General features: G+C 47.3%; 1 protein-coding gene across 2 annotated transcripts in view; it reads left to right on the top strand.

Annotated features, from left to right (window-relative positions):
- The window catches only part of RAP1GAP2 (RAP1 GTPase activating protein 2), a 318,489-nt gene that overhangs the window by 2,193 nt on the left and 291,540 nt on the right, over positions 1–24,756 (top strand). Inside the window, exons 1-2 of one of the 2 annotated variants that reach the window (XM_019511028.1) lie at positions 3,532–3,600; positions 8,744–8,860. Coding sequence is in view for 1 of the 2 variants with exons in the window: in XM_019511025.1 (XP_019366570.1) it covers positions 8,744–8,860 (117 nt within the window). In the remaining variant the exon portion in view is untranslated. Of the gene's footprint in view, positions 1–3,531; positions 3,601–8,743; positions 8,861–24,756 lie in introns of those variants that run through there. The other variant, XM_019511025.1, reaches the window with a different exon arrangement.

Genomic DNA, 24,756 nt, shown 5'->3' with positions numbered 1-24,756 from the left:
CCCAGCTGCTGCCCTTGAGGGGATTCTAGATGTCCTGTTGGGCAGAGGTCCCAGCTGCTGCCCGAGGCTGGGGGTGGGGATCCCCAGCAGGTGCCCTGGTTACAGGGGAAGGGGAAGTGCCTCAGCCTCCTGGCTGCTCAATGGCACTTTTTGGGGGAGGTGTGTGTTTGGGGGGGGCTCCCAGCTGCTGCGGTGTGAAAGGGGCTGCTTTTGGGGGAGACACGCTTCAGGGAGGTCCTGCGGTGATGCTGTCCGGGGCAGAGGGGCCTCCCCGAGGCTGCTGGGCTTGGAGGGGGGTGGTTCCCCGACTGTCTCATCTGCTTCCTAAGGCAGCTCCATGGGTCACAGGAGCGTCTCTGCAGAGGGTGTCCCCTCAGCTGCTGCAGCAGGGCGGTGGGTGCAGAGCGGCCTATCAGCTGCAGAGGGAGCTTGGTGCAGCTGCTGCAGGAAGGACGCTGGGAGATGCTTGCCTGGCAGGGATAGAGGGCTGCAAGTGTTTGGCTGGGATATCCTGGTTGCTTCTTAAGGGGGGTCTTGGGATGGGGCTGTTCTGGCAGTGGTCCCCACAGTGGGGTCTGGTTGCCTTCGTCACCATTGTACTGCTGCACATGGGATGAGCTGAGGGCAGCCTCTTTTGCCCTGGATTCCAGCCTGGGAGCAGGCGCTTTTCCTCTTGCTGGCTTCTTTCCATTATTTAATATTTATGACCCCAAAGCTTCCCCCCTGCCCCCATCCTGAGTGGGATGCTGAAATGCTGAACAGCCCTGGAAAGCTTATGTAATGGCTTGAAGCAGGCCCAGGCAGTGGAGGTGAGGAGCCAGGTCACAGCGCTGGGGGTGGGAGCCTGCAGTGGGCAGCACCTGAGCTCTGCACCCAAGTGCTGGGGCATGAGCTGTGTAGCGAGCCTCTAGCTGGGCAGTCCTGGCCCATTGGGGGAAACCTTCAGAAGGTTGTTCTGGGACCAGAGCTTGAAGCTGGCAAAAAGTTCTCCCTACAGCTCATGGTCTGTATCCTTAGACCTTGTGCGTTTAGGCAGTACCCCATTGCCCTGCAGCCTGCTCACCACTCTCCACGATGCCTGGCCTGCACAGGATCTGTAGAACGTGGATCATTAATCAGACTTGCTTCTCAGGATGGCACCGTATTCACCAGTGTGTAAGCTCCCATATGCCCACTACAGAAGGAAAACCAATGACTCATTAGTTTCGATAGTGCCTGGGCCCATCGTGCATCGCACAAAGAACTTGCGGGCTTGATTGTTATAGTGCCTGGGGGCTGGCCAGGGGCCAAGACTCTGCTGAGCTTGCCTGTGTGTAGGTACCTAATGCTCTATCAGGTCCCAGCCCCAAGGGCTCATGACCTATATATTTCTCTCTCATTTACCTGGCTAGCAAAAAAATGTCATTTCAAGAGCCACCTGCTCTATTTTTGCCAATGCACTGTGAAAAGCAGAGGTCATGATTTCCCCATGACTATGTAACTCAAGCTCTAAAGTTCATCAAGGATATGCTGACAGTTCAGCAAGGTGTGCCACAGCCAGGCGTGCTGTGATGCATCGCAGAGCAGCCTGGAAACGGACGCCTTCAGCAGTGTCACAAACACAGCCAAGCCGCGACAAGTCAAACTCGGTGAACTGCCTGATGTAGCCAGCCAGCGTCACAGTGACACTCCTGCCTGCGTCTCGTTGGACTGCAGATGGAAGCCTGCGTTGCCAGGGATGAGTGTGCTGACTAGCCAGAGAGGGGCTGACGTGCTGCCCTTGATTAGTGGCTGTTGCTGCGCCTGTAAATGGATTTTGGCCTCATACCCAGCATAATGCAAGCACAAGGGCTTGCTCCATTAAATTAAAAAGGGGAGCATTCGTATGTGACAAAAAGAAATGGAAATTTCCAAAATGTGCAGTTCAAATGTGGGACTCATTGTCACAGGGAGAGCTGGGCTGCAGGGAAGAATTACTATGCAGGAAGTGAGGGGTGAGTTTACAGTGTACTAGCTCCAGGCATGGCATCTGGTAAGGCATGGATGTGCGACATGGTGCAATCTGCCTTTGCCCCTATGCACACATTGAACAGGCACAGCTCATACAGTGGTGTCAGTCATCCCCGCTCTGGGGGAAGCCTGAAGCTTTTCCAGTTCATTCAGGGATAACGGTTTGCCCAAGGCAGTCTGTTACAAGCTCTCCCCACCACCCATTGGCCATGTGCTGTAATAGTGCCTACAGGTACCTTAGAGAGTTGGTTGTCTGTCCCTTCTGGATAACTTTGTAACTAGTAGTACTAGTGTAAATGCTTTCTGGGTCTGCTCTCATAGTTGGCACTGGATATCTGTGGGGGGAACTAGTATGAAGTAACTAGGTGCACTGTAAATTGATTGCCTATCTTACTGCACACTCAATTCCCTGTGGAGACAAGGAAGGAATTCAACAAGATTCAGTAAAGGACCTTTCTCATGGATAATGAGGATATCCAGGATTTATCAGAAGTAGTGATAACAACCAGTTCAGGAGGGATGTTCAGCTTCGTGCACCGGGTCATAGATCAAGATGAGAACTATTGTTGAGGGCAGACTATCCCTCATCTGCCTACTGATGAGTTCTTGTACCTCCTTCTGAAGCATCTGATTCCAGCCCCTGTCAGAGAAAGACACTGCAGTAGACTGGCTTTGGGTCTGACTGTCTCCGGCAGTGGTTATATTCCTGGTTCTACAGGTGCTTGTGTGTGGGTTTCTTTTTTGGGGAGGATGGAGGCCAAGGCACGATCCTAGGAAACTTGATGGGAGTCTGATTGCAAACACTGGTATCTTTAGTTTGGCTGGGTATACTGTGGGACAGAGCAATCCAGAGTGGAGAGGTTCCAGGGGACTTCTCATGCTTCCCATAATGGAAACCTAGGAATGGTGGGTGGAAATCAATTCCACTGCAAGAAATTAACACCCGAGATTGTAAATTCTGCTGTGAAGGCAATGCAATGCAATACATGAAGGGAACCAGGGTCATTTCCTCACAGTTTGCTCTGTCATTCGGTTTCCTTTCACTCCTCCCTGAATTCACAGGGGGATCACGTGCAAATGCAAACACAGGACAGTTATTGCAGGGCCTGGCACAGTGGCTGATTATAGCCTGAACGCCTCACCCAAAGGTTCTTGCATCATCTGCTGTCTTTGCTGTAATACCTGGCACCATTCATAGCTCTGATGAGCTATGCCTGGATAGTAGGGCTCAGAAAGAGCTATCAGGGCTTCAGGGAATCTTTCCTCTGGGAGAGGAGCCCTGAGCAGGGTCCATCAAACCCTTTATTTGACTGAGGACTCCTCAGGAACAAAACCAGTGACTTGAATTTCTCCTCCTTGGCTCTGACTCTTGCACAAACCCTGGCCACAAAGCATGCACTCCCAGAGGCATGAGCACGGCATGATGGTGGGGTGGATGGTGACCTTGCTGCCCTGTTCCTTCTGTTTCTGCATCAGTCAGCAGAGCTGGCCAGTCCCAGGAATGATGCAGTTTTTGTTTCCTAGAACTGTGTGGGAGAAAAAGTGGCCCGGGGGTTAGTCCAGGACCTGGGTTTAAATTTCTGCTCCACCACAGACTTTGTGTGACCTTGGGTGAGTCTCTTAACTTGGTTCTCTGGAGCTAAAATGTGGTTCTTCCTTTCTTTGGAAGGGCATTGTAAGGAGCTACGGTAGCAGCAGAGATAGTCTGCACATCATGCGGCAGAGGTCTTGAGGGGGAGTTTCTCTCCTCCCATCACAAGCACGTGCCTGCATTATGCAAGCTGGCTCCAAGTCAGCACTTTCTTTTATTTCCCCAGAGCTCTAGCTAATGATTAAGTTGTTATCAGCTTCAGGCCTCCCATCCCACAGCTGCTGTATTCACAGGCCGAGTGTTCCTCACATGCACAAATGTTTTTTTCAGGGGGGGAGGTGCTCATTTGTCCCCAAAGAGGGAGCTTTGGCCTGTGTCACTCATATGGCAACCTCCAGCTGAGCTTCGACTCCCCATTTGCAGTGAAGCACATGTCATTTCTCTGGTTGCCTTTCCTTTTGATTTCCAAACGAATTGAAAAAAAAAATCTGGATGCTTTTAATAATTAATGACTTGCCAGGGAAATTTCTTATTCAAACGAGGTTGCATTCAGTACAGCTGATTATCTGGATCCTGTTAGTGGACTACTGTTGAAAAAGTGGGAACAATTGTAATTACAGATATTTTGCTTATGCATTAAAGAACATGCACATCTTTAATTGGAAGAATAACCCTTGATCCATCACTTGAACATGATTAAATAAGCTTCAACATCTGACACAATGTCCTAATAATGTTATGGTGATGTTAGCCTGGCCTTCAGGATAATAATAAAATTGAGAGCGGGGTTGATGTATGGCCCTGTCAGGGCAAAAATTAAGAGAAATGGAAACTCTATTATAAATAAATGATCATTTGTTACACTCAGCTCTTTGATCAATTCCTCTGCCTGGGAAGGAGACTGCAAACGTGGCGCCACAAAGGCAATTACCTGTTATAAGGTAGCACAGTGGGGACTCTGATAATCGACTTTGCAAAGAAAAGATTGGTTTCTTGTGTCTGTTCTGCTGAGATGGTGTGAAGAGAGCGCCCGTGTGGTGGAGGGCAGGGGAACAAAGTTGGTAGGTCACTACTAGTTGAGATTTCAGGTTCCTTCACACCTTCCCACTGCCTTACTGTGATTACTGGCCTCATGTTTTTTTAAAAGCAGTTGGTGGTATTTAGACATCTATTTTGACCCATTAACTTGAATGGAAGCTGCGTGTCTGGATCCCTTAGACTGCTTGAAAAATCTCTCCACTTCTCAGTGCCTTGGCTTACTAATGTATCAAGCTGGTTTAAAAGAATTAACTAGAAGGGCTTTTAAAGCCTTAAAGCCTGTGAAGAGGTTTTGAATGAAAGGGACTAGATTTGCAAAGTTTGTTTTAACTGGAAAGAGAACAGTTCCTTATTGTTCCATATTTGAGGCAGGAAAAGTAAACTCACATTATGAATCCTATGCCTTTGGGCTTAGAATTGACTTTAGGTTTCCATTAGTGAACCAAATAGTCTTATTTTCTTGATCTGTTTCTGCATTTCCCTTGTTTATACTTTTCTCATTAAAAAGCCAGATTCTATGCTGTTATGTGGGGGTAAATATGGAAGAAATTGGCCTAGGTGACCATGGGATCATAGAAAGGCAGAACTGAAAGGGACCTTCAAAGGTCATCCAGTCCAATCCGCATCTGGAGCATTATGGAGTACTTGGAGCTCTGCTGCTTTACACCAGGGAACATTTTGGCATATAGGGATGGATAATCCGGGGTCTTCCAGATCACACCCAGGTAACAAGAGGGCAGAATCTGGCCCTTCAGTGGAAGATTCCACTGTGCAAAGAACGTGCTCTCAGTCCCTTATCTGCGTCTTTGCAGCAGTTGATTGGAAGGTGAGAACACTTTGTTCAGTGCATATATGCTACATGTAGTTAAATTTAGATCATCATCTGTTGGAAAATTGGTGGCAAATTCCCTTGCATTGATCAGCTGCAAGTCTAGCCAGGCATAGAGTTTCCACAGAGAGATTTTAAAACGTTTGGATTAAAATGCAAAAAAACCCAATCTCGGATGAAGTTTTCTCATACGTTTGGGCTCAGCGGCCACACCTGAGGTTTGTTTTTATTCTTTCCAAGATGGACTTGGATGGAACCAAAGGAGCTTGACTCTGCTCCTATGCACTAGTTTTATGACTCCTAATTTTCATTGGCGTCAGTGAGATTTAGAAGCAAGCACCAATTATTTGATGGCTACTAATTAATACTTTCCCCTGTGCAAATGAGTTAATGGCTCATTGTGGTCTGATGCTTCGGAGAGGAGGTTGAACCTCTCATTTTCGCTGGTGACAGATGACAAAACAAAGGAGCAATGGTTTAAAGTTGCAGCAAGGAAAGTTTAGGTTAGATATTAGGAAAAACTTTATCGCAAGGAAGGTAGGAAGGCACTGGAACAGGTTAACTGGAGAGGTTGTGGATTCTCCATCCTTAGAAGTTTTTAAGACCTGGGTAGACAAAGCCTTGGCTGGGCTGATGTAGTTGGGGCTGGTCCTGCTTTGAACAGGGATTTGTACTACATGACCTCCTGAGGTCCCTCCAACCCTATTTCTCTATGATTCTGATCTTGCTTACATGGAAATAAGTCATGATTAACTCCTCTGAAATCAGTAGAGGTACATTACTATACAATCCCTGTGATTGAGAACTAGCTTGGGTACCTCTGCATGGCATGGCACTGCTGTGTGCTCCATAGACTTTGCCTGAATGACTTTGGACAGCTCTTTTTGCTGCAGAGGATGAATCTGGCCTGGTAAACATTGCCTGCTGGAAAAGCACACTCTGTGGCTTACTAACATTTGTAAAATGCTTTGAGATGTGTGGATGAAAGTTCACTCTTTGCTGTGTCCTAGCACAGAATCTGTGCGCGCTTCGGATACGTGTATATTTTAGATGCCTTAAGTATGTGCCAGTTTTTGGACACAGATATCTGGGTGTGGGTAAGAAGGGAAGCTAATGGAAAGAATAGCATCCTAAGAATGTATAGTACATGTATTTAAACATCTGGGAACACTTCTTCTGAAAGCTCAGCTTGTCCAGGGTATGGATGCAAAAAAATGAACTGAAGCCTGTTTCAAACCATAAGACTGGATCTGCAGCTGATATCTGTGCTGTTTTACATCACCTGAAGAGCTGGTTCATAGCTCTGCTACTTTAGCTAGAACATGTATAGGCAGTTTGGACAGCAAAGAAATGAACCAGCAAGAATGCCAGGAAATTATTTTAATGGGGTACAAGGTGTCTTGTTATGAAATGCGGCTCTTCAAAACCACGCTGTTCATGGCAGTGAGGCTTTAAAGGAATGCCTCAGCGGTACTCAGAGCCTGACAGAGCTTGGTGTGATAGTGAATTTTGGAGTCTGACCCAGTGAGCGCTGGGCCTGCTCCTGCTTTCATTTACAGTGGTGAAGATCAAGAGCAACTCTATTGAAATGAAGGGAATGGGGTCCTTCATATTCAACATCAAAAACCAGAGCATTTGGGAGGTGGAGGGCAAAATGTAAGGACCAGACAATCCATTCATAATGACCCTCTCTCCATCCCTGCCCATGAAGAACTGAGTAGGTAACTCAGGGTTTTAATCCTGCATCCTCTCAAGTTGTGCCTCTTCCCCTGCCTTTCTACTTGGATTGTAATTAGTAAGCTCTTTGGGTCAGGAATTCTCAATTACTCCCTGTATGTACAGATTAGGAGCTTCTAAGTGCTTTTGTAATTCAGCTAATAAATTAGTACACCAATAAATTAACGTCCTGTCGGCTGCATCCCGGATGGAGTCAATAGAAAGTGTTGGTACCAAGCTCCTCTGAAAATCGGGCCTGTGATGTTTAACCTACAATCAGTGAATGTCTTCAAACATGTCTTAGGAGGGATAGTAGGACTGGAGTGTTGTTTTAGCTGCGATGGTCCAGGAAATGTATGAGAGGCAAGGCAATAAATGTGGTATTTCGTATTGGACCAACAGTATAATTGATACACTTTATTGTGTCTGTGGAGCATGGTGTGCCACCAGAGGGCACTGGTAGATCTCCACCGTCAGACAAATCAGAGTTAATTGAACACTTCCTACTTTAAGGTGAATGCCCAATGCTATGAAAACAACCCCCCGCCCAACTTGAACTGTTATACTTGAACTATTCCACGTGGTTTACTGCACTTAGATAGAAATAACTTAATTTATAAAGACACTTCCCACTTCTATAGTTCTGTCCTGAAGCACTTTACAGATCTTCTGCATTTGTGCCATCTTGACTGATGGAGGATTATGAATGCACAGAGCTTCTCAGGGTCTCTGGGTAAGGTAGTCACAGGAAACCTGATTCTTATTTACACTAATGCCTCCTTACAATTGCAGACTTACAGCTATAGTGGGTGTTAAGGGCCCTCACAATAACTTGGGATCAGGCTTGGAGTCATGAGCATGACCCAGAAGTCTCAAATGTAGGGGAAAGATCCTGGCTTTGCTGAAGTCCATGGCAAAACTCCTACTAATTTCAGTGGGATTAGGCTCTCAGACCACGTCTGTCCTGACCCTCATCCTAGAAAGGGTTTCACTCTCATGCTTGGTTTCATGCGACTGCATTTTAGCAGTTGACATATCTTTAGTCAGGACTTAGGGATTTTGTCTGCCAGTAAAGCCTCCAAATATCCCTTAATTCCCTCATGCCTCATTCCCCTTTTCCTCCCTATGTAAAAGAGGGAGAAATGCCTACCTATCTCACAGGGGGCCATAAGGCTTAATTCTGTTGGTTAATTCTAACAGTGCCCTGAGTCTGAGGGCACTATGGAAATGCAGAACATCCTGCTTGTTTCCATCCTGGCTGAACCAGGGGCATGTTCTTCTGGCAGCTTGAAGAAGCTTACTGTTCTCCTGATGGTGTGGCGTTTGGCTGGATTGCACACACAGCAACACGTGTTTATGCGAACACGGCCGGATGCCCTTGCAAATCTCTGTTAATCAAGAGGAAAAAGGCAACAGAGGTAGGGGGGCCGGCTGGACTAATTCACGCAGCTACATTTGGATTTGGTCTTGCCAGTTTTAAGCTGCTTTCCTGAGCTGCTCATTCTTTCAGTCTCGTACCTACCTCTCTTTTTGCTCCCAACAGCTCTGCTGTCATAGATAATTCTCCTTGTTGTTTCTAGGTACGTGAGAGAAGGCCGCTTTCGAATCGAGGAGAGAACACTGACCGCTTTCCACTGGTTGTACTCCCCCCACCAGCATCGCATAGTCAGCCGGGCAGATCTGGAAACCCCAAGCAGGTAAACAGTGGGCCCAGATAAAGAGAAGCAATTGCACAAGGCACCACGGATGAACTGGCTTTCTGCGGAGAAAGCTGTCCAGCTCTGCCCCCTCAGCAAGGTGCTATGAGCTGGTCTTATAGGTGTTTGGGTCGGAAGCGACCTCACCGGATCACTGAGTCTGACCCCCTGCCCTGGGCAGGAGACAGCGCGGGGGTTAGATGACCCCAGCCAGGTGCATGGTTAGCTTCCTCTTAAAGACCTCTCACTTGTATTAGAGCAGGGGTGGGCAAAATACAGCCTGCAGGCTGGATCCAGCCCACCAGACAATTTTATCCAGCCTGTGGAAGCCCACCAACTAATTGTACCCTGCCCAGCCCACACGCCTTGCTCCCACCCTCATGGGTGTAAGGGCCTGGTCCAGCCAGCATGCAGCTTCAGGGCAGAACTCCTGCTGCCACTGCTGCAGCAGCGGGGGGACCTTCCCAGCTTTCCCAGTGTCCTGCTTGCTCCAGGCACCAGGTAGGGAAGTGGCAGAAGTGGGGGCAGCAGTGAGGGAGGGGAAACTGTAGCTGGGTGGGAGCATAGAGCATGAGGCTGGGGCTGTTGGCAGAGCGACCCCATGCCCAGGAGGATGGCGGGAGTGGGGAGCTCAGGTGGGTAAGGTGTGGGTGTGAGGGAGGGTGGTGCACACCCTCCATGGTGCGCAGCCCCTGCCTGCAGAGGCAGCAGCAAGTGGCGGGTACTCAGGGTGCTCGTGACCTGGGCAGGCACTGCTGCTACCTGGCAGCATATGGCTCCAGCCAGCACTGCGTGAAGTGACAAGGAGCATAGCCTGGCTGGCCCACCTCTGTCACATGGGGCTCTGTGTGGCACACGTGCAGCTCTGCACCACTGACTGGGGGAAGCCCAGCGCAATGGAGCCAGCTGCTTTCCCCAATCCCTGCTATGCAGGTCCCGGGACTCCGCTGGAAGTGGAGGGAGGGAGTTTGTGGGGCACCTGCCAAGGGACGGGGCTACCCTTGCAGCCCTTGAAAACTCACCAAAACTCATTAAGCGGCCCTCCAGCCAAATACTTGCCCACCTCTGTATTAGAGGCTCCACTGCTGCTGAAGGCTAGTTGCATCCAGGGAGCTCCAGATTTAATGCATCAGCAGCTGCTGCTTGCCACTCACTGGATACCCCAAAACTTAGCTGGTTAATGGATGTGAAGAGCTGCAGCCTACCTTGTCATGCCCACCAGCAAGGATGACCACATTGGCCCAGTCTATAATACATTGTGTTTGGGGTTTTGGTAGTTTTCAGTGCAAAAATAAAAATTTTCCGTGGCACGCCAAGATTTGTTCTGCATGTGTTTTGTCAATTACTCTTCCATGACCTTCCCCACTTTTATTAGTAGTTTTGAGCTAGTCCAGTTCCTCTTTCACTTAAGGAACTGAATTCATTATTCAAAATTATCCATAAATCCGATAAATTGACTCGCTGACCATGTTTCTGTCTTCCCCTTCCTTGCATTAGCTTTGCAATGGCCCTTTCTCTATCCTTCCATACAGTCTGGTGGTTGTCAGTGTGAGAGCTATCTCCTCTGTGGCTCAAGCAATATGGCCCAGGCTTCATGCATTTCTCCATCTCAGTTCCCTATAAACTTTCACCTCTCATCTGAAACCAGCTGCCTGTTATACAGCCCAGTTCCTCACTAGTTTGCTATTATTTTTCATTTATCTCTATTTCTGTAATTGAACTGTCAGAGACAAAATCCTGTCTGATGGTGGAGAAAGAAATGGGGAACATTTTCTCCTGACGTGTCAGGCCAGTGAGAGAGAGCTAGGAACACCAGCTTATTCAATATAGCCTTAATGAGGTATGGTTATAGGTAATTGGATGGAGATGTAGCCCTTGAAATGGCTGGTACTCTGCATTAGCCGGGAAGCAGTTACTCAGAGATAAAAGGGTATGTCTACACAGGTATTTAGGGTTGATATAGGGGGTGGCCATCATCTACCCCAAGCCATGTGAGCCACATCTCTGTGTCTTGAGGGTTCATTGTGGCTAACACCACACCTGTCCACCTTGCCCTTCCTGTTTCTTGAGTGGAGCCGTTCTAGGAAGGAGTCTGCAAACAACTTGGTTTTCTTTACATGCTTGGTCCTAATTATTGGCAGTAGAGACAGGAAGTGTGGTGCAGAAAGGTGCGAAGTGATGAATAGATTGGGATTGCTGTACCCAATTGCTTTTACTCTAGGTTCAGTGCACTTGGGTGCATTTGAAACACGCTCCAGAGAAAGGAAGAAAAGGGGTGGGGAGAGCAAAGCTGTGGGGGATTGACATCAAACCTAGAAATTCAGACGTGTCTGGACTGGTGTCTGCTGGAGAGGGTTGGTGGGTGCTGAGCTGACTGCAGCCTTAAAGATGCTGTAGCTACAAGAGCAGACATAGCCAGAAATGATCTCTAGGCTGCCCCTCCTGGCCTCTCATGGGGAACTTGGCCCAGACTGCCAAGAATCCTTTTGAGGAGGAGGCAGGGGCTCCAGGCCAGCAGGAGTTGTCAGACAGCAGGGCTCCTGCTCTTGTTCATTGCAATGCCCAGGGCAGAAGTGAGCTCAAAGCCTTTTAGTTTATCAAATAAAAGCCACACAGTTTCAGGCAATACCATTTTATTTTGCATCGGTGGCTTCCGCCTAAGGGGCACAATTAGAGACCCCCCCCTTATAATCCCAATTCTCAGTTATGCTGAGGGTACTCACACCCCTCTGACCATTTAAAGAGGTCTGAAAGTGAGTGCAAATGTGATTTACAGCCCCTCTACAGCACCACCAGAATAAGGTAAATGAGTGCTAGTGTAGTGAGGATCGGGGCTTTTGTTGTACATCAGGACATGCTATTAAAAAAGCTAGAGCAGAACAAACAGCAAAGGTGCAGCCCTAGGAAACCACTCAGCCCTCCCAGATGGCTGTTGTAACATCTCTGCTCAGCAGTCTCACGCTCAGTAAATATGGTCGACACTTGCACCTTGTCTTTGCAGCTGATTTCCGTCGGAGCCCATCTGTTGGTGTGACCGTTTTTTCTCTGCTCGGAGAGGTCGGGTTCCAGTCGCAGGGTCGTATGCCGGTGCCAGGACGTGATGCCTTGAGATTGGCAGCCTGCATGACTCAAAGAAAGCTTTGCAGCAGGAAGTCAAATCCTCTGTGGCAGCCGGGACATGCTGCTTTTCATAATTGCTTTCAGGAGGGCAGATGGGGATGTTGCAAGCTGTGGTTGTGCACAGTGAAGGAAAGGCAGACACAGCAGGCCTGGCATCCTTGTCACTTGCACTTGCATAAATCAGGAGGGATTGCCTTGAACACCAGGATGTTATAGTACTGGGGCAGGTCCTCCTTCCCCAGCGTGCAGGGATGGAAATCTTGGAGGAAATTTGTTCTTTCAGCTAGAGCCCAGGAATCACTCCATTTCTGTCTGCCACAGATTTTCTGTATAGCCACTGGCAATGCACGTGGGTCAAGCTGTTGAAAATGGCTTTTGAATTTGAGTATCTGAACTCATGAGCATCCAACTTGAGATGCTTACAGTTTGACTTTGAGGAACCCCTCCAGAAACCAGGACCTGGGATGTCTCTACTTGGGCTCCTCAAAACTGAAGCTCCCCAAATCAGAGCCCCATAAACACATTGCCTTTAGTGCCTGATCACTGTCTGCCTTGCACTTTGTGCCTTCAAGTACGCCTGGCAAAGTGGGCATACAATACATCTGTGGTTAATAATGCTCTCTTATCTTGCAGAAGAGGATATATATTATTGTTTGTAAACCACTCTGCTCTGGCACCATCCCTCTAAGAGTCCTGTTATATCATGACTTTGGGAATTAAGATATGACTGGGCCCTGACTCCAGCTTACCCCAGATTCTGGCTTCAAAAGCAGAGCCAGGCGCTAAGATTTCAATGACTAAACTATGAGGGATGGATTCTTAACTGGAGCAAATTGGTACAGCCATATGGACTCAGGCTAGAATTTTCAAAGGAGCCTAAAAGATTTAGGCACCCCATAGGCTTCTTTAAAAATCCATATTTAAATTCTCAGTCTGTTGCAACAAAAGAGGACAAAATGACAGCCCGCTCTAATGAAGTCTGTTGGTATTGAAGTCAATGCACATATACTAACATACTGCTATTCATTATGAATGGGATTTTTGAAAGCATCTAAGTTCATGCTCTACTGAAAGGAGATTTATGTTCCTCTGCCACTTAAGCCTTTTTTTGTATGCAGTGGGTGCCTCTACCCGTGCACTTTGCATAGACTGATTAGCTCCCCAGTAAAGCGTCACTGTCTACACATGCTCTGATATTAGGGCACAGTAAATTAATTAACTCCACTATAAGATAGTACTGTCCCCAAAAGTGCTATCTTATGGCAGAGTAATTAAATACAATGAAATGCATGTGTGCATGGTGACGGGTTGGCTGAGGCACAAGGGTGCTAAAGTGTGGGAACTGCCTGCCACACGGCTCCACGCTTTAGCACTCCTGTGCCCCAGCCAGCCCCTCTGCTGCCCAGCGTTGCCACCTGGAGCCCAGGGCTGAGCCTGCTGCCAGCCCGGGGCTGCTCTGCCCTGGCTCAAACTGCTGTTATCCCCGATGCATGTGTAGATGCTGCACCCAGGAGCAGCTGACTCTAGCTCAAACTGCTCCAGAGTTTATTGCGTCACAGTAATTTCACGTGCAGATGCACCCAGTGAGTATCTCAGCTAGCCCTACTGCATACACACAGGTAGAGTGTTGCCACCTCTCATGATCTTGCTGTCAGACTCATGATATTTGATTTGTTTCATAAAGTCCCAGCTCCTGGAATCATGTGAATTATGTGAACATCTCTACTTTCATTTTTTGCAAAAAGTAAGCTTCTAGCCCTAATGTTTGCTGAGAGGGCCCTAAAATTTCAAAAGCCAGAACTTAGGTATAAAGAACAGTGAAATGTATTATTTCTTAAGACTTTCATGAGCTCAAGAACGATCTGACCTGGTTCTTAATGTTCATATATTTGGAGCATATATTAAAAGCTGAAATGAAAGTAGCAAGCTGCATGGCTCACCTACTGAGCTGGTGAGCGTAAATGAAATATTGGGAGAATATTTATTTCAATACTGAGATTTCGGTTGGTGCTTAAATTCTTTCCTTCAAAGCTCACTGTAAACATACCATCAAGCCACTCCTCTGATGGGTGTTGTGGCTCTCTTTCCTGATGCAGATTTACTGCTGTCATTTCAAATTGAGTGTTTTGTGATAAAATGTCAATTAACATAAAAGCCCCCTGGGCCTCAAGTAACACATCGCTCAGGAATTATTTTCTTGCCTTGCATAAACATCTTTGGATAGAGGCATGGCTAAAAGCTTTTCCTTCTTTATTTCAGAAGCAGTTTTTCTACAAGTGCCCTTAAGAGTTCTGAAGCACTTGCCTACTTGCAGTCCCATGTACGGAAATAGTGAAGGCAGGGAAAGAGAGCAAGGAAGAGGGTACATACCCCAGCTGGAGGGACAAACAGAGAAACACTTTTGTACTGGGAGAGGAGAGAACTTTTGCTACAGGTAGAATGGTTTTAATAAGTACCAGGGGTTCTAGGTTTCTCCTTGGATTTAAAGAAGCCCAGTGTTTCAGATCCCATGGAGATGGGGTACCTAGCTCCCAATATCCAAATATTTGGGCCTTATCTAGGTAGAGGGAGCAAAGGCCGGTGCAGAATAGGAGGAGACATGGTGCCACAGGATGGCTTCACGCTTCAGTGCAGCCCCAACTATTCTGCAGGGCTCTGCAGCATTAGGAAAAGGCTTGTTGGGATCAAGGATTGAGGAACAACCCCGGTCCTCAGTAATTTCTCCCTGTGTCCCAGTGGAACATCATGATAGCATTCCTCCCCTTCATAGCTCCCTCTGACTCTAACATGATGAGAGGATAAATGGACTGTGTTGTGTCTTAAGAGAGATGGGTAGATTCTCTCCCTAGGCACTCGTGTACTGTATCATCAGCGTGGCATCCAAGCACGTGACAGTCTTTAATGTATTTATGTTCACAACCCTGTGAGGTAATGAAGTGTGTGTATCCCCATTTTAGGGACGGGGCACTGAGCATAGAGAGGTTAAATGACTCACACTTTTATCTGAGTATAACATAAAAACCCCAAAGTCAACGTCCTGGGTGTCTAGTGCCCCAAATTCCACTGACTTTGGGGCCTAACCACCCTTTGTGCTGGTGAACATCTCCCCTACAAAATGCCCGATGCCCATGATTTTCCAAAGAGCTCAGCTCCCATTCATACAGCTAAATAAAGGGCAGATTTTCAAATCAATACCCATCACCCTGGGCACTCTCAGAAAATTCTGTCCTTAGTTCTAGCCACAAGGAGGCTGCTGTAGCGTATCTGGTTTTCTGTATGCTATAAATCTTGTTTGCCTTGTTGTTTTTTATGATCAGACATGAATTGAAATACATGTCATGTGGCTGACAACTGTTTTCTTCAAATGGTGATTTCTCAGCAAGGCACCATTCAAAAGGGCCTTGTAATTGCCCCCATATGATCTTGCAACTGGCAAAGAGGGTCTTTTTAAAAAATTTAAATTACTGAGTTGTTTGTTAATTTTTGCAAACCATGGCCCTGGCTTGGATTATCCTCCATATGATCCTGCAGTTGTTGAATTGTGTCTTTTTTGGTATTTAAATTATGGAGCTGTTTGTTAATTTTAACTAATCTTTTCAAATTGCTACCCCCGCTTGCATTAATTTTGCTATTGATGCATTGTTACCATGCCCAATGCAGAATTTAAGTACAAGAAACATAATCCATAATTAATGTTAAGTACTGTTAGACTTAATTCTGCTGGGTTGATTTGATTTCCTGGTGGGTTGGGAAGTTATCTGGAAAATCTAATAAAATATGTAGAATTTCAGTGACCAAATGGAGTGGCTGCATGCATCACAGGACAAGCCATTTTTGAAAGTGAAATGAGTTGTTCTGTAAGATGTGGGGCATTACATACAGGAAGCACTTAATGAGAGACAGTAGAGAGTGCAAAAGTTGATGCCTTCAAAGCCAAGGTCAAATCCGAATAAAAATCAGTAGTCTTCTTCCAGGCTTCATCCCCAAAATAAGCTCCTCTCTCTCAAGAAGCCAGCATGAAATGTTGCCCTTGGGATTGTCCAGATGTTCTGTCTGAACATGGACACTCTGGATTCTGTGTTTTCTGGGGTGGGGTCCAAACCCCGTGTAGGTTTTTTCTGCTCGATGACTTTTTCACAGGGAAAAATATAAGCATGGGTTTCGTCTAGGTCTCCCTGTAGTAAAAAGCCATCATTTGGATTACATTGGGCACGTCTACAGCAGACACCGACTGCAGAGTTGCCTAATTATCTCTGCAGTAATGTGTCACCGGTATACACATGCAGCGCTATTCAGCTGGGGTAAACTAATTAACTCTGCTGTAGGTTAGTACTGCCAGATACAAGTACTATCAGACAGTGGAGTTACTTACTCTACTGCAACACAAGTGTAGACACTGATGGGGCTGGCTGGGGCATAAGTGTGCTTCAGTGCAGGGCTGCCTGCTGTCTAGCCCCACACTGGAGCACTCTTGCACCCCAGACAGCCCCTCCGCAGCACATTAGCAGGGTCAGAGCAGCCCCAAGGTGAGAGGTTGCCCTGGATCAACATGCTGCAGTTCCAGGTGCATGTGTAAACACTGTGCCTGGGAGCAATAAACATTGGCATGAACTGCGCCGCAGTTTGTGTTGCATTAATATTCATGTGTAGATGCACCCATTGTGTAGCTCTTTATAATACCATATTTTCTCTTCCTTCTTACCTGTCTCATTGAGCAATGCAATAATAAACGTTGTTCTTTCCAATGTTATTGGCATCTGACATAGCACCCTGCGACATTAATGGGGTACTCTTCCCCTCAGCACTATTGTATCAGGCTGTGCGCATACTCAGGCATTTGTCGTTGCATCAGATTTTCACAGTTTTCTTTGTAGCGGTGGCAGCTAGAGATTTACTTTTATTAGCTGAAAGCTGAAGCTCTGGGGTATAAGAAGGTAGGTTGCGAACAACTGTTGGTATATTGTAGCCAAACTGTTCTACCCCAGTTCAAACCTTACTGCAAAGTAGCACATTATATCATGCATGCAGTGATGCTGGTCTTTTAATTTCCTGCCTGTAGTATTTCTTAAGAGGAACTGACTCACTGTTTATTTTTGCTCTTTGCCGGTCTGTTTATTAATGCACTGCTACGTGTCTGTGTCTAATTGCACCCACAGTGACAGAGAGCATATTTTGTCTTCATGTCTGCCTTGGGAGATGATTGATTCTTCTGGGGTGCTAGGCATTAGGGTGCAGGGTGAGGTGTCTGGGAAGCCAGGCTGTCATCCTGCTGGTGCCGCATTTACCTTCTATGAACTGGTATAGGTCCAGTCCTCTGCAGGCCTCAGTACTACAAAAGCCTCGTATACACATATATTGTATGTTGTTTGAATATGGTGAGGATTGTTTAAAAGACTGACTCATTCACATACAAACTTCGCCTTGTTTGGTGTATTCCTCCCTTTGGGATGTGACTGAGGAGTCAGCTGTATAAAGGATGCAGTTCTCAGCCTATGGGTTGTGACTCCAAAAGTTTTGATAGGATCATGTTTTGGAGCAGACTGAGAATTGCTGACAGAAGGGGCCGTATATGTAGATGCATAAGCAGGATAGTCATTTGGATTTGTATAGTGGGAAAGAAGTCACGTCATGCTTCTTATAACTGTAGTTTAGTCATCAACCCGATTCACAGGGTGTTGTATGTGTTCTCCTCCTCCGTGGTGGACAACCACAACAAGAGATGTGTTCACTTTCCAAATCAGGATTCTGTCTGATAAACCCCCAAGAGATTCACTTGTGACCCCATTCATTTAGAATAGCTTTGAAGCTGGCTGATGGGTGAGACAAGGTACAAGAGAAATGAGTTACTCTTTGCAGAAACTCCTCATTCATTATTGAACTGAGACCTTTTGTGTGTAATGTAATGCAGGAGTTTTGTCCGAGTTTGTGCAAAGGGTGATGCTGTGTAAAATGCCTTGGAAGCCAATGATAACAAATCCTGCTTTGGAAGGCTAAAATTCAGAAATGAAAAAGACCCAATAAGTACCTATCTCAGACACTTGTGTAGCTTTGTTAAGCATAGGTTTATTTTCTGGTGCATTGTCCAGTTGGTTTCTTTTGGCCGCCCTCTTTTCCTCCTAGAAGTATAGCATCATAGGGAAAACAAGTGAATAGGGATAAGGCACAGAATAGTGGCACAAAGCGGGAAATAATGTGGTCTGTTTGTTAGAGTAAGAGTTAGTCATTGGTGACAAATGAAACAGCAGTGGAATTGAGCCAAAAGCTGACATCAGACCAATCTGAGTTATGGGGATGTTGTGAGCTGGATTGCAAATCTGTGGCTCGGGCCAGAGCAAGTTACTTACTGGGGAAACTCACCCTAAATGACTCTTCCTCTTGTGACATTACCTCATTACTGGGGTCAAAGTATTCTTGTGGGTGGTGATCACTGCTACAGGTACACTGAGATTGTTTTACCTCTGCTCCTAGCCACAGGGGAAGTGAACAGAGAAGGCTGTAGCCCCCATCCCAGAGAACCTATCTTTCAATTTGCTGATTTTTATTTCAGTGATTCCTGTCAATCTCCGTTTTTGTGGAGCGCACAATATGTTTTCTGATAAGGGTGCAGATTATGTCATTCTGAATGATCTAAGTGATGGGATAGGTTTGCTATGACAAGGTAATGGCCAGTTCCTAGTTTCACTTCAGAGTTTTTTAATCTCCCTTCACAGCAAGTCCCTGCAATTTCTAGAGACCATAGAGTCCTGACAGGACTCGACTTTTTCTGTGATGGAAAAAGCCATCACAAAGAGCATATAGACCAACCCACCTCTGCACAATGGCACTTCTGCATAATGGCATTGTTGGTCACAGTGTGATGATGTTCACTGGGCCTCAATTAAAAAATACTTCAGTGCCTCAAGTGACTCTATGATCCCAAAATGTTACAAGGAGCTTCAGGCTGCCACACTGCTCATTTATCACATTAATAGAACCAGGACCTGTCTTTTTACCATTACTTTCTCTGCATAGTGATAGCTGACACAGAGAGTATGAAACAAGGGAGTGTGCGGTTTGGTGGAAGGATTAATGGCAGTTGTATTGTGCATGTCCATCTATATTTCCTTAGGGGGTATTCAAGGAAAAAGAAGCTGGGCTGTATTGTAACAAGAACATAGATATTCTTGCATATGGATTGCACCCAATCAGGTATAGAAATGTCAAATTCTCCTGCTTCCACAAATATAGTGTTCTTTTTTGGAAATAACAGGTTACATCCATAGCAGGTGTAAATGGGTACCACTCCATTGATTGTGGTAGATCTACATGCGTTTATAGTGCCTGAGGATCTGGCCCATTGAATCTAGATGCAGTTCTCTTAGGAATTGCATCATACTCGACTCATTCAGTGTAATGCACTCTGTGTGTGGCATTGGTAGAACAATGCAGTCTTCAGAGCTAAGATGGTGCCCACAGTATCTGAAAATAAGCTAATGGAAATGAAATCAATATATCACATCTCATTTTGCTTATGTAAAACTTCTATGAACCCAGGAGGCTTTCAAAAGCAATTAGAGCCGGCAAACTCCCCAAGTTTGCATTTCATGCACAGTGTGTATTTGTGTTGTTTTGTTTGGACAGACTGGTCTTCAAAATAATCGCACTCCATATTTTGCAGCTAAGGTTGGACTGACAAGGGGAATAAACAGGAGACAAAATATATTGCATTCATACATCATAGCCTATGATGCATGAAAGCAAAATTCAGGTAATCCCAATTTAAGTGGCCACTCAAAAATCAGCAAACACTAGTGCTTACTGGAATATCATGTAGCTCGAACAGGATTATAGTAAAGGAATTGGGGATAGTACAGTGAGCTCTTAAAACAGACCATTGCCCAATAAAATTGGTTTCTTGTGCAAGTTTCATTGTAGTCAGATTGGACGTAATTCTACACTCAGAGGAATGTGAATTAGGAGTGTCTCTGCTTAAGACACTGGAGCTTCCCTAAGTGAAGCTGGCTCAGGACCAGAATCAGGCCTACTGGGTGCATCTACACAAGATGCTTTACTGCGTAGTTGACTAACTGACTGAGCGGTAAAGTGTCATCGTCTACACATGCATATACTTACTGCACAGCACATTAGTCTGCTTTAGGTAGGTCATTAGGTACATTAGTCTACTATGCTGTAGTAACTAGCGCACATGTAGGCATCAACCAGGAGCAAATTTGCTCCCAGTCAGCTCTACCACTAGGGGGCCATCCTCAGCCTAGCTCCAGAGCCACAGGACTTGGAGCTTCTCCAGCCCCAGGGCTGAGGTGGTTCTTTGCATACTCAAGCTTACCCTTTAAAATTCTGCAATGACCCTGGGGGCCTGTGCTACCTGCTGCCTGCCTGTGGCCACCAGAGCCTGCAGCAGTGGCCCTGGGCCAGCTGCAGCACCCTGCCTGGACCCCAACACTGGCCCCAGCCCAGCGCCACTGCCTGCCTGCCTATCCCTGGCCGTGCCCCTGAGCTGTGTGTGTGCTGCAAGCACCTGCCCAGGCTTGGACTCACCTGCAGCCCCTGAGCACTGGCAAGGGACCACGCTGGCACCATGCCCGATGCCATACACCGTCTTCTGGGGATATAACCGGTCCTGCAGTGGGATTAGCACCATGCACGAGTCCTGCTGGCCCTGGGTGCTTGCTGGCTGCAGGAAATGAAGCCAGCCATGCTGGCAGAGCAGCAGCCAACCTCACCCCCACGTGAGCCCGCTGGCCACACTGCAGCATTTGTACCTGCGATGGTGCAGCCAGAGTCCAGGGTGCTGGGCACCTGTCCCTGGGCTCCACCATAGGTGCTCCCACCCCACTGTCCCCCTCCCTGGGAGGGCACACAGAGCACTGTACATGGTCTGCATGGAGAAGAGGGTGCTTTATTGGTGGCAGGTGGGGTGGTTGGTGGTGGGGCTCTGTGGGTTGGGGGCTAGTGGGGAAGGGCTGCATGGGAGGAAAGGGATCTGTGTTTGTGGAGGGGAATAAAGTGCTTTACAGAACACTCTCCACAGTGAGCATGGTGCTGGGGTTGTGCAGTGGGGCTGGGGTCTGTGGCCAGCCATCCAAGTGGCCTACAGTGGGTAGTGCAGGAGCAGGTGGTCCACCAACATTTCTTGCACTCAGTGCCCTGGCCCTCACTGCTGGGTATGTAGCTCGCCTGGGGCCTCGGTTGGAGAGGGCCCATTGCTGTCACTGCCATCACAGCTGGTGCTCCAAGTGCCAGGCATCCTCCTCTTGCTGTGCCTTCTCCACCCATGCCTTGCAGAAGAGCTCCCCCCGGGCCTCACAGATGTTATGCAGCACACAGGCTGCGACAATGACTTTGGGGGATGCTGGCCTTCACAACCTTGAGGCGGCGGGTGAGGGTACACCAACATCCCTTCAGACACCCAAAAGTGCACTCTACCAGCACGCAGATCTGGCCTACACACTGGTTGAGATGTGCCTAGTGGGGGTCCAGCTGGTCGGTGTAGGGCCTCATGAGTTGGGGCTGAGTGTGTAGGTGGGGTCCCCAATGAGGAGGTGCAAGACTGGAGACCTCCCAGCTGGAGGTCCAGCACTGCTGGCATGAAGTGCCTGCTTTTCACAAGGGCTGGCAGAGCAGTTTCAGAACCTGTGGGCATTGTGGGTACTGCCAGCCCAGCTGGTGCTCATATTGTTGAATGTGCTGCAGTGGTTGACAACGATGGAGCACAGCACAATGGAGTGAAAGCCCCGCTGGCTACAGTAGGGATGGTTGCTGTGGGATGGGCAGGTGATGGGGATGTGGGTCCTGTCCAGGGACCCGATGCCCAGGGGGAAGCCCGAGGCATGCAACACCACTACCACCTCCAGGGGGTCATGGACAGAGTTGGTGACAGAGTTGCAGGCACACTGCTCCGGGCCAGAAACATAGGTGACCAGGGAGCACCATGTAGGGCTTGCTTTTAAAGAGGGCCCCTGGCAGTGGTGTTTGGAGCCTCCAGCCAGTGGCTGGGTGCTGCAGCACAGGGCCAGAGTAGGCCAGGAGCAGGCTGCTGCCATGAGGTGCAAATCTGCTCCCAAATGGCCACGTGTAGATGCCTGACCATGGTGGATTTACTATGCAGTAAATTACAGTGCAGTAAACCCATATAGCACTAATTGCACGTGTAGACATTCCCACTGTCTTTCTTTGCTGGTATCGGTTGCATGTATAGCGTTCACTTGTGATATGTTCATAAGGCATATTTGCTGTTTTCGCTAAAGTCCAAGCCGGTGGCATCAAGTGATTGCATGAGCATCACAAGAGTAGCGCTGGGGCTATTAAATTCTTGTATCACTTTAGGCCTGTTTTTACAAGTGTATATATCCCAGGGTGCATGGCAGTGGAGAATCAGACTCTCACGTAGGGAAGAGTAACTAGAAATAGATATATGAAGATTTAGAAGCAATTCTCCTTACCTTTCCAGCCAGGCTAAGATTAAGCTTGGCTTTCCAGACCTTTCATTTTCAGATACACTCAGAGTTTCCATTTGCTGCTTGTTTGAAGGGCCTCTCCAGGTGTACTTTAATCCAGCGCTGCATAAACTCAGGTTGGTATTTTTTTGAAAACATTGTCAAATCATTACTTTCCTTCCCTAGCTAATCTTTGTTTCTGTAACTTCTGCTGACTCTAGCTTGCATGCAGTAATCTCCAGCCATGCTGTGCCTTTGTGTAGAGATGGATAATGAATAGGAAGGCAATAAAAATAAAACTGCAGACACAGTTGATGACATTGTGGTAGTTGCCATGTGATAATATAGTCTGAAATGCTTTATGTTCATATGCAAATCTATTCCATGGCTGTAAAGTGTTGAGGCTATTAATTCAATCCACCATTTCATTTATATAGGCTTGGCAATGTATGACATGCACAAGAGGAGGGTCAAATTCACCTCTGCTTTGGACCCAGGAACTGGAAGTGAGGTGTGAAGGCTTCTGTCTAGTGCGCACAGATTATATTTGTGCTGTGCTGGCAGCATGTTGGGTCACGCTTCTGCTGTTCTTACATGAAATCCAGAAATGCAGTGGAGCGGACATACCCACGTCATGGCTCTTAAGCTTGCCAGAACTCCAGGCCTTGAGCATGGCTTTGGGTTTGCCAGTCAGGATGTCCCTCCCATTTCTTTTCCAGGTTGATGTGCACTAATGGTAACAATTTTAGAAGCCCCTCAATGGGTTAGTAGCCAAAGTCCCAGTGTGTTCCAGAAATGGGACTTTGATAATGTGACCAACTTTCAGGGAGCAGAATCTGGGACTCTGCTTTCCAGAGGCCTGCGGAACGGAGTAGTTTATACCATGTCTGCATCCAGGTATTGTGGCAGCCATAATGTTGTGCTGTGGTCTGTGTGCTTCCTGATTAGGTGGTAGGTCACACCTCACTCATAACTTAAAAGCATTACAGCCACATTTCCATGGCACCAGGCAGCATTTTGCTGTGTCCTTGCAGCAAATGCAGCAGGACCAGGACTGGGTTTACTTTTTTGGGGCCCTGTGCAAAAGTTCAGGATTGGCTCCCAGTCCTTTATTAGGCCACAATACTAATAGTAACAGTTAGTTTCAGCATTGCCAGTGCAATGGGCTCCTGGTCAGCTTGGCGTCTCATGCATTTAGACAGTTTGCACTGCCCTGATGCTGTACAGCCCTTCTCTGGGACTAGGTTTTCAAACTGAGGACAAAAATCCCATTCCAGAGATTCCTTGGGGCACTAGGACACAGCCCTGAATTTCACACCAGTCCTGGAAAGTCCCAAATGGTTGGTTGCTTTGGACATTTGCTCCTTAATCACTTAGGCCTTCTGAAATCTTACCCATTGACCTCAGTTGTAGAACTCAGGTCCTTTCTTCTGGGATCTGCTGATATATCTTATTAAATTGTGGCTGGAAATGGGGCTAAAACCTGGAAGTGGTGTCACATACCATTTTTTTGGGTATGTGACACCACTTCCAGGTTTTGGCCCCATTTCCAGTCAGCTCCCAGCCCCCCTGCCTGTGCAAGCCTGACTCTTCAAGAGGAATGGTTCATGGGCTCAAAGCGTACTTCCAAGTGCCCTGATCCTGGAGTACTGTGTGCAATTCTGGGCTCCGCATTTTAAAAAGGATGTGGAGAAGGAAGGGTTGAGGGTTGGGCACCAAAGATAATCAAGGACTTGGCAAGTCCTACGAGGAGGAGCTGAAGGAGCTCGATATGTTCAGCATGTGGAAAAGTTGCTTAAGAGGGGATCTGATAGCAGTCTTCAAATACTTGGAGCAAGAGCAAAAAGGTGCTTGAAGGGCTGCCGTAAAGAAGAGGGAAAGCACTTTTTTTCTCTTGCTGCAGAGAGAAGGATGCAGACCATTGGCTTGAAGTAGTGGCAAAGTAAGTTTAGACTGGATATTTGGAAAAAAATGTCTTAATTGTTAGAACAGGGAGGCAGTGCAATAAACTGCCTAGGGCTGCTGTGGACTCTCCATCACTGGAGGTGTTCAAGAAGAGGTTGGACAGCCTTTGGTAAGAGATGATCTAGGTAAGGGATATAGCTTTGCCTGTGTTCTGCTGTGGGTATTTCCCTTGCATCTGGGCTTTGCTGGTTGCCCCCACTCTCCCCTCCCATTTTCTGCTGCATGTCACTGTGTTTTGAAGCCTTCCTTGGAGGGTTTTGGTTACGGCCAAGGCTGGGGATGGTGACTGGGATGTGCCAGTGCTCTTGCTGGGACTTAAAGCTGGAGGTTTCTTGCTAGAAGGCTGTGCCCCTCTACTCAGGGTCAGTCTGATGG

Source organism: Gavialis gangeticus, unplaced genomic scaffold, assembly GCF_001723915.1.
Source record: "Gavialis gangeticus isolate Ggan-Ray unplaced genomic scaffold, GavGan_comp1, whole genome shotgun sequence".
NCBI classification, from domain to species: domain Eukaryota; kingdom Metazoa; phylum Chordata; order Crocodylia; family Gavialidae; genus Gavialis; species Gavialis gangeticus.
Note: the sequence above shows the minus strand (reverse complement) of the source record. Positions and strands in the feature narration are given on the sequence as shown.